The sequence below is a fragment of the Vigna unguiculata genome, chromosome 6, assembly GCF_037176805.1.
Source record: "Vigna unguiculata cultivar grain cowpea cultivar isolate G323 ecotype 2 chromosome 6, ASM3717680v1, whole genome shotgun sequence".
Lineage (NCBI taxonomy): Eukaryota > Viridiplantae > Streptophyta > Magnoliopsida > Fabales > Fabaceae > Vigna > Vigna unguiculata.
Genome location: NC_140797.1, coordinates 5,698,878 through 5,708,869, shown reverse-complemented (window position 1 = coordinate 5,708,869; position 9,992 = coordinate 5,698,878). Strand labels below are relative to the sequence as shown.

Below are 9,992 nucleotides of genomic sequence, written 5' to 3'. Positions count from 1 at the left end.
TGTTTGGGAAAAAGGTATGGGGAAATGGATCTATGAATGTCAAGGTGGAAAAAATTCATGTGAGACACACAAAGTTGCCCCAGTTTTAGGATATGGGTTTTGTTCAGAATAGGTGATGGATATGAAAAACATTGGCAAACAGAATTGCCCTAGTTGGTTTGATTTTCTTTCACTTGCTTTGGCCAGTTAGTAGGGAATTCCCCTCTTCCTGAGACACCATTTTCATTTTTCATTTTTCTTCTTTTACGACCGCATTGTTAGTCATGTGGCTTTATCGCAAAATCAAGCTTATAAAAATCAGAACAATCAATATTCAATCTATGTGGACTTTTACTTGGCTTGTAACGTGGCTATGGGCTATAAAAAGCTTTGAAAGAAAGGATATAAAGGCCCAAATAATTTACTTTTTTTTGCAAGTTTTAATTAAACAAGAGCTACCATCTAGGTATTGTATCAGCTATTTCTCAAGAATTTTTGAACACTTTGCTTTTTTCAAACTTTATTTCAATTTCTTTTCATTTGCCATCACTTTGTGATTACTTTTGCTTTTTGGATTTGTTTTTCCTTTGATGAATTCTCTTTATTTAAACGTTGAGTGCTTTTTTTTGTGCATCTCAAGCTGACTTCTAATGTGATGATAACCCTTGTTTGGGAACAATTTTAGAAGAAAACTTTATTTTTTTTTTTTGGCTCAATGGGGGTAACAAAGGATATTTTACTTATTTGGATGAAGAAAAATGGCCACACATCATTTCAAAATTTGATTGCTTTATTTTCAAAAGATTAACTTTAAGATAAAGCTCGATGACCTTAACAAGAGTCACTTTTCTTTTCCTTTCTTTCTTTTGGTTTTGTTGTTTTTTTTTCCTAGATTGCCCTCTTGGGTTTTCAATCTATCAGACTTCTTTTTTCTTTTTTCTTTTTTTGAAAATTGTTTTTTTTTATTTGTCTCAATAGATTCAGGGATCATCCAACTAGTGCAAGAAGAGATAAATATTGGCAAATCTGCCCTAGTGTGAAAAATCATGTTTATTATACGAGTATAACCAACGGTGTTTAGGGCAAGCCCTTTTATTTTAGGAGAGTGAAGGGTTGAGGCTTTCAAGCCATACATGCACAAGTGGTTTCAAAAGGTCAAGTTCGAACCACTCCTTTTCTTCTCTACGTAAGTGCTCCATCTTTCCGTGCCTGTATTTTCGCTACTATTACTCTTGGTAACTTATATCCCCGTTGTTTCTTATTTTTTTGAGCTCCTTAAGTCGCCCCTTGAGTTGCTGCGTCCCGCTGTTTTGAGTCAAGGTCTTGTGCTAGCCATTTCCAGGTAGGGAAGCTATGGCTTACTCATGTATTTCGTTTTTCCCTGTTGTTCAGTTGTTATTTTGAGGTTATGTAGTTGGTGTGATGTTATGATAGCTTGGAACGTATGAGCATGTTGGTTTTGACTAGTGTGTGTGGCTGTTGCAGGAAAACAGTGGCGAGACCTGATAATCTCGCCTAAGCGAGCCAGTCTCGCCTCGGCGAGATGGGCAGGGACTCAACCAGACCTTTTCACGCGAAGGGTCGCTCAGGCGACCAGCTCAGTTTTTGAGCGAGCGAGCATCTCGCTCAAGCGAGGAGAGACACGCCTAAGCGAGAATGCGTGAAGGTTTTTGTTTCTGTGTGTCGAGCTCTCGCCTAGGTGAAGGGAGCTCGCCTGAGCGAGAGACCCTCTCACTTAAGCGAGACCCTTCAGCCTGAGCGAAGAGCGGGGCGAGTGCATGTTATGGTGTGGTGTTTTATTTCTATTCTTGGATGTTTGGCTTGTTTATGAGTGAATCATTATATACTGGCTTGAAGGGAAATGAATATGCATGATTAGAAGGGTGTACAGATTGTGAATGATGAACTTGAATGAATTTGACATGTTAAAATCATGAGATGGTTAGTTATGAAAGTGGCATGATAATGAGATATGCTGAGATTCAGTATTCATGGATGGAGTATGATGAGTTGGTATGGGTTTGATCTGAAACATGAGAAGGACCGGTAACAAAGGTCGACATAATTTTGTACATGCATGATAAAAGCTTTATTGATTGTTTGGATATGATTGGTCTGTGTCAGTACGTAATTCCTTGAAATCTCTAGGTAAGATTTCAGGGTCGTGCTTTAGTGGTCGGGACGTAATTCCATAGCCCCTGTTATTGGGTGTCCATGGTGGTACCCCATCAATATAGTCTGGTAAGGATTCAAGGTAATGTTGAATCTTGACACTCTAAGGAGTCAGTTAGTCTCACTTAGAGCGGACTGACTCCTGTGGTGAGAGTAACAGGAGGCCTGAAACTCATTAAGGGCTAACCTTGTGTGTGAGGGAAATTGATTCATTGTAACACTTATAACACATAGCTCGGGTGTGAGCAGAGGTATCCACCACAAGTGCAAGCATCCGTTGAATCCGACCAAATTGTATGTATCCGGATGAGTCGAGTCGAGTCTTAGTGTATTGGTTTGAGAGTCATAGCATGCTTGGGTGTTTTGTGTATTGTTGACTGTGAAAGTGTATCAGATTGCATGATGGAATTATTTTGTGCTCTAGCTTACCCTACTTTTATTGTTGTGTGTTCTGCTGTGTGGTACTCTCTTTTGCGATGATCATCAACTTGTTGATGTGAGCAGATGCGAGGAACACCCGTGGTCAACAAGGAGGTGATGGTTCCGCTGCTTAGCCTTTGGATTGACTTCTGCCTTTGGGCTCTTCATTTGGGGCTAAGGCCCATATTGTTTTCCCTGGTGATTTGTTTAAGTCTTTATCTCTCTTCCTTTACTTGGTACCTGGCATCGTGGTGTGCCACTTTTATTCATCCTTTAAGTTTGGGATATATGTATGAGTGACGTCATACTATTTTATTCTCGCTTCTTATATTATTATGTGTGACATATCCTTTATTTAGCTTTATTAAATAAATGGGGTGTTACATTTATGGTATCAGAGCGGTCATTCCTTAGGTTTGTGGACTTGGATTGTTCGCTTAGCTTTCTTTGTGTGTCTCTGAGTGTTTAGTTAAAATCCTGTCTTATCATGCCTAACCAAGTGATTTTCTGTGTGCCGGTGAACTATGGCACCTCATCGTAGGAACACTCAATCCTCCCAAGGCGATGCACTGGACATCGCAAGAGCTATAGAAGCCATGGTAGCGGCTATGATGTAGTAGATTACGGTGATGATGCAGCAACATGAAGCATCGATGTAGCGACAAGCAGCGTCACTTGAGCAGCAACAGTTGGTAATGTCTCAAACAGAAGCTGCTAGGGTGGCTGCTGAAGATGCCCATAGACAGCATATGGAGGCCATCCGCCAGCTGGAGGAGAACAGGACGGCTGCACCCGCCTTCGGTCCTGAACCACGACCTACAGTCAAGGAGTGGAGCTTGTAAGACTTTCTGAAGCAAGACTAGTCCTGACGCCGCAGACCAATGACTGAAGGACCTGGAGTGCATCTATGATGCAAAGATGTGCCCCACGGATTACAGGCTAGCGTTCTCTGTGTATATGCTCACGGGGGAGGGAGCATTGGTAGATCAGTGCCAAATCCATCCTAGAAGAGAGAGAGAGGAGTCGGTGACATGGGAGGCTTTCAGAGAGAGATTCCTTTCCGAGTATTTTCCAAACAGCATCCGGTATGCCAAGGAGGTGGAATTCCTCCAGTTGACCCAGGGAGGGAAGACCGTGACAAAGTATGCTGAGAGATTCAAGCACCTCAGCCGCTTCTATACACTACCACTTGAGGAGGAGTAGAGATGCCGTAAGTTCGAGAATGGTCTCTGCGGTGATATTCGTTTGATGGTGGTTCCCTTGTCCATCAAGAACTTTGCTGCTCTGGTGGAAAAGGCCAGAGTGATGGAGAAGATGAAACGTGAGGTAGAAGGCCAGTGCCCATAGAGGATTGGTGGACCATATGGGTCCAAACCTAGGCATGAGGAGCGGAGGAGGCCGTATGATAGACCCCACCATCAGTCCCAGGGGTCTAGGAGTTTCTCTCCCGAGTAGGGCCGAGTACAGTGTTATATATGTGGAGGCCCTCACCTGAGGAACGCCTGCCCACGTTTAGAGGGTTATCGTCGTTGCAACAACTGTGGCAAGGAAGGCCACTTTGGGAAGGATTGCCCCAACCTTGCTAGGGCAGTGACACGCCCTCCAGTTCAGACTCCCCACCAGCACGAGCGGAGGGACATAGGCAACAAGCCTCAAGCGATAGGCAGAGTCTACGCTATGACAGGAGCAGAGGCTGCAGGCTCAAGTAACCTTGTTATGGGTTATTGTGTGATTTCTGGAATGAGATGCTGCGTGTTATATGATTCTGGAGCGACACACTCCTTTGTGTCAAATGTATGTGTGGAACGGTTGGGTATGTCGGTTGGCGAGCTGCAGTGTGAGCTTGCGGTGTCTACTCCGTCGTGGGGTTTGGTCATGACGTCATCCTTATGTGCTAGGTGTCCAAAGAAGGTAGAGGGACGCAGGTACAAAGTGAACCTAATCATCCTGCCTCTACAAGAGTTTGAGGTAATCTTAGGGATGGATTGGCTCTCTACCAATCGCATTCTTATAGATTTCCGAGAAAAGAGATTGTTATTCCCCGACTTAGAGGAGCCTGAGTTGTTATCGTCCCAAAGGGTTCTGAAGGAGCTGCAAGGTGGTGCTCAGTGCTCAATGCTCAGTGCTTCGTAATCTTCACGCATCTAGAGGTGGAAGGAGGACAAATGAAGTTCGTCATACTAGTGGTGCAGGAATTCGAGGATGTATTCCCAAAGGAAGTGCCAAGGTTGCCTCCCCACAGAGAGGTGGAGTTCTCGATCGATCTAGTACCGGGGACGGGTCCGGTATCGATGGCCCCATACCGCATGGCTCCGGCGGAGTTGGTTGAACTTAAGAAACAGATAGAGGAGCTGATGGAGAAGCAGTTTATCCGACCCAACACTTCACCTTGGGGAGCACCAGTATTGTTGGTGAAGAAGAAGGATGGGAGTTCACGTCTGTGTGTGGACTACAGGCAGTTGAACAAAATAACGATCAAGAATAAGTACCCTCTTCCGAGAATTGACAACTTGATGGATCATTTGCATGGATCGTCGGTGTTCTCGAAGATTGATCTATGGCCAGGATACCACCAGATATTGGTAAAGTCTGATGATGTACAGAAGACGACCTTCAGGTCCCGGTATGGACACTACGAGTATGTGGTTATGCCTTTCGGTGTGACCAATGCTCCGGCAGTGTTCATGGACTACATGAACAGGATCTTTCGGTCCTTCCTAGATAAGTTTGTCGTAGTCTTCATAGATGACATTCTCATCTATTCTAAGACCTAGGAGGAGCATGCTGAACACCTGAGGTTAGTGCTTGGTGTTCTGAGGGAGAAGCAGTTGTATGCCAAGTTATCCAAGTGCGAGTTCTGGATGGATGAGGTACAGTTTTTGGGCCATGTGATATATGCACAAGGCATTGTAGTGGATCCAGCGAAGGTTGAGGCAGTGCTTAAGTGGGAAGGTGCTAAGTCGGCCACAGAGATTAGGAGCTTTGTGGGGTTAGCAGGCTACTATAGGAGATTTATAGAGGGATTTCCAAGATAGTGGCGCCTTTGACACTGCTTAATCAGAAGGACCAACCATTCACCTGGACGGATAAGTGTGAGGAAAGTTTCCAAGAGCTGAATAGAAGGTTGACGAGTGCTCCAATTCTAGTGATCCCTGATGTTGGAAAACCCTTTGAGGTTTATTGTGATGCCTCTCATCTAGGATTGGGTTGCGTGTTGATGCAGGAGAAGAAGGCAGTGGCCTACGCTTCAAGACAACTTAAGGTGCATGAGCATAACTACCCCACTCATGACCTAGAGTTGGCAGCCATAGTGTTCGCCTTGAAGATCTGGAGGCACTATCTCTATGGTGCTCAGTTTCACGCATTCAGCGACCACAAAAGCCTTAAGTATCTGTTTGATCAGAATGAGCTGAACATGAGACAAAGGAGGTGGATGGATTTCCTGAAGGACTACAATTTTGAACTGCTATATTACTCGGGGAAGGCGAATGTAGTGGCTAATGCCTTGACTAGGAAGACAATGCATATTGCACACCTCATGATTAAGGAAGTGGAGCTACTTGAGAAATTCCGAGATATGAAGCTACAGGTGGAGTTGGGATCTGAGTTCATTAGATGTAGTACCTTGACTATATCTAGTGACTTTTTAAGCTCAATTAGGGAGAGGCAGTTGTTGGATGCTAGTCTGAACAGAGTCAGAGAACAACTTGGGTCAGATGAGGCTAGGGACTTTGCTTTGGGTGATGATGGCATATTGAGATTTCAGGGTAGGATTTTTGTACCTAATGATGCAAAGGTAAAGAAGTTAATCCTGGAGGAAGGACATAAGAGTCGCCTTAGTCTGCACCCCGGCATGACTAAGATGTACCAGGATCTCAAGGAAACCTTCTGGTGGCAGGGGATGAAGAAAGATGTGGCTCAATTCGTATCAGCCTGTTTAACATGCCAGAAGGCGAAGGTGGAGCATCAGAGACCCGGTGAGAATCTACAGCCCTTGGAAATGCTAGTGTGGAAATGGGACAGCATCTCCATGGATTTTGTGACCCATTTGCCACAGACTTGTAGGGGGCATGATACAATCTGGGTTATAGTGGACCGACTGACCAAAAGTGCTCACTTCTTGGCGATGAACTTGAGAATGGCTATGGCCAGGTTGGCTCAGTTGTACATTAAGGAGATAACGAGGTTGCATGGGGTATCGTCAAGTATTGTGTCAGATAGAGATCCGCGGTTCACTTCACGGTTTTTGCAGACACTACAGAGTGCTATGGGTAGCAAGCTCACCATGAGTTCGGCTTATCATCCTCAAACCGATGGTCAGTTTGAGAGAACGATCCAGTCACTGGAGGATTTATTGAGAACATGCATATTGGACTACTTGGGTGCTTGGGATGAGGTACTGCCTTTGATAGAGTTCACCTACAACAACAGTTTTCATGTAAGCATTGGCATGGCGTCATACGAGACTCTTTATGGTAGGAGGTGTAGGACTCCTCTCTGTTGGTATCAAGATGGAGAAGCGGTGTTGGTTGGACTAGAATTGTTAGAGCAGACCACTAAGAAAGTGAGGATTGTGAGAAATAGAATGCAGGCTTCTCAGAGTAGGCAGAAGGCCTATGCAGATCGTAAGAGAAGGCCTTTGGAGTTCGCAGCTGGCGATCATGTGTTTTTGAGGGTGACCCGAACCACTAGTGTGGGAAGGGCTCTCCGCTCAAGGAAGCTCTCTCCTAAGTTCCTTGGCCCTTATCAGATCTCCAGGAGGATTGGACCGATGGCATATGAAATAGCTTTGCCTCCTCAGTTGGCAAACCTTCATCCAGTATTCCACGTCTCACAACTAAGAAAGTACGTGTTCGATCCGGCTCATGTGTTTGAAGCCGAGGATATACAGATCAGAGAGGATCTTACTATGGAAGTACCCCCCATTGCTTTAGGAGATAGCAAAGTTGAGGAGAACCGAGGGAAAACAGTCAACCTTTTTAAAGTCATATGGGATAGAAGGACAGGTGACTCAACTTGGGAGTTAGAGGAAGACATGAGAAAATCACACCCACATCTTTTTGCCTGTTAAGCTTTCATTTTCGAGGTCGAAAATTTTTCTTGTTGGGGGGAATCTAAGGCCCAGTTTCCCGCCCTAAAGTTTTAAGGGTTGCCTTTTAAATAGTAGGCCTAAGGGCTGGCCCAAAGGATAAAACCCCCTAAGTCTGCCCTAACCCTAACACTCCTTCTCACTTTCAGAAAACTGTTCCTGGTCCTAAGAGTCGCAGCCGTCTTTCTATCTCTGCTAGGGCTTGGTACCACCGTGAGCATGCAAGTTCGAATCAGTCCTTTTCTTCTCTACGTAAGTGCTCCCTCTTTCTGTGCCTGTATTTCCACTAATGTTACTCTGGGTAACTTATATCCCCGCTGTTTCTTATTTTTTTCAGCTCCTTAAGTCACCCCTTGAGTTGTCGCGTCCCGCTGTTTGGAGTCAAGGTCTTGTGCTAGCCATTTCCAAGTAGGGAAGTTATGGCTTACTCATGTATTTCATTTTTCCCTGTTGTTCAACTGTTATTTTGATGTTATGTGGTTGGTGTGATGTTATGATAGCTTGGAACGTATGAGCATGTTGGTTTGGACTGGTGTGTGTGGCTGTTGTAGGAAAACAGTGGCGAGACCTGATAATCTCGCCCAAGCGAGCCAGTCTCGCCTAGGCGAGATGGGCAGGGACTCACCCAGACCTTTTCACGCGAGGGGTTGCTCAGGCGACCAGCTCAGTTTTTGAGCGAGCAAGCATCTTGCTCAGACGAGGAGAGACTCGCTTAAGCAAGAATGCGTGGAGGTTGCTATTTCTGTGTGTCGAGCTCTCGCCTAGGCGAAGGGAGCTCGCCTGAGCAAGAGACCCTCTCGCTTAAGCGAGACCCTTCAGCCTGAGCGAAGAGCTGGACGAGTGCGCGTTATGGTGTGGTGTTTTATTTCTATTCTTGGATGTTTAGTTTGTTTATGAGTGAATCATTATATATTGGCCTGAAGGGAAATGAATATGCATGCTTAGAAGGGTGTATGGGTTGTGAATGATGAACTTGAATGAATTTGACATGTTAAAATCATGAGATGGTTGGTTATTGTTGACAAAGATTGATTAAAAGATTTTGATGATGATAAAGATGTTGAAGAAAACACTTGAAGATATTGAAGACAATATAGTTTATGTTTAAAGATTCTTATTGTAATAGACTTAAACTTTTTCTAGTTAGGTGCAAAATTGTTAGAACAACAGCCAGCTCGCAACTCCTCTGAGAGAAACTAATTTTTTTTGCAAAAATCAGTATGGTAATCGATTACCAACTTATAATAATCGATTACCAACTCAAAAAATTCTATTTTTCAAAACCTACTTAAGATAATCGATTACCACGAATGGTAATCAATTATCACTTGCAATTATAACTTGGCTCTTGAAAAACGACTTAAAATAATCGATTACCATTTCTGGTAATCGATTACCATTGACAGTTATAAAAATATTTGTTCAAATTTGTACATGAGATAATCGATTACCATTTTGCGTAATCGATTATCCTTGGCAGTTTTAGCTAAACTCTTCATTTCTAACTCAGCCTGCGAAAACCTCTTTAAATAGAAATTAGTTTCCAAACTTCAAATTACCTTTTTTAAGATTCAGAGTTCTTGTGTTGTAACTCCAAAGTGTTGCTCTGTGAGATTCTTAAAAAAATAGCTTTGAAAAGCCTAGTGTGAGTGAGTGATAACTTTTTCTAAGTGATTTCTTAGAAGATTGAGTGTTGCGCTGTTGCTAGGAAAGCTGGTCATCCTCTGTGTGATTCAAGGGGAGCTTTTTGTTCATCTCTTGTCGTTGTTCAAGAGAGGTGTTTCTAATCCTTACTCTTTTATAATCTATTGTAATCCGATTATTATAGCGATTGAGTTAATCTCTTTGTTTAAGAGATTAACAACTGGACGTAGGGTCTTTTGATCTGAACCAGTATAAATATCAGTGTGGATCTTCCTCCCTTAACCTCTTTATTTATCTGCACTTGCATTTAAAGTAACTTTGATTTTAAGTTAATCATTTAAATTTTGAGAAAAAATTTAAAACCTATTAAGACTTATAAAAATCCAATTCACCCCCCCCCCCCCCCTCTTGGTTTTTTACCAAAGATTATATATTTCGTTGCGCGATACCAACAATGAAAGTGGCATGATAATGAGATGTGCTGAGATTCAGTATTCATGGATGGAGTATGATGAGTTGGTATGGGTTTGATCTGAAACATGAGAAGGACCGGTAACAAAGGTCGACATAATTTTGTACATGCATGATAAAAGCTTTATTGATTGTTTGGATATGATTGGTCTGTGTAAGTGCGTAATTCCTTGAAATCTCTAGGTGAGATTTCAGGGTCGTGCTTTAGTGGTCGGGA

General features: G+C 43.4%; 1 protein-coding gene across 1 annotated transcript; it reads left to right on the top strand.

Annotated features, from left to right (window-relative positions):
• Positions 1-3,819: 3,819 nt before the first annotated feature.
• On the top strand, positions 3,820-4,704 carry LOC146885434 (uncharacterized). Its single transcript, XM_085674926.1, has 2 exons — positions 3,820-3,897; positions 4,027-4,704. Exons 1-2 carry the CDS (start codon positions 3,820-3,822, stop codon positions 4,702-4,704), a joined length of 756 nt encoding a protein of 251 aa, XP_085531052.1.
• Positions 4,705-9,992: the final 5,288 nt, after the last annotated feature.

Coding starts and splice junctions, on each gene's coding strand:
- LOC146885434 (XM_085674926.1), top strand. CDS start 3,820: ATGGTGGTTCCCTTGTCCATCAAGAACTTTGCTGCTCTGGTGGAAAAG. Junction 3,898..4,026: donor TGGAGAAGATGAAACGTGAG/GTAGAAGGCCAG, acceptor TCTCCCGAGTAG/GGCCGAGTACAGTGTTATAT.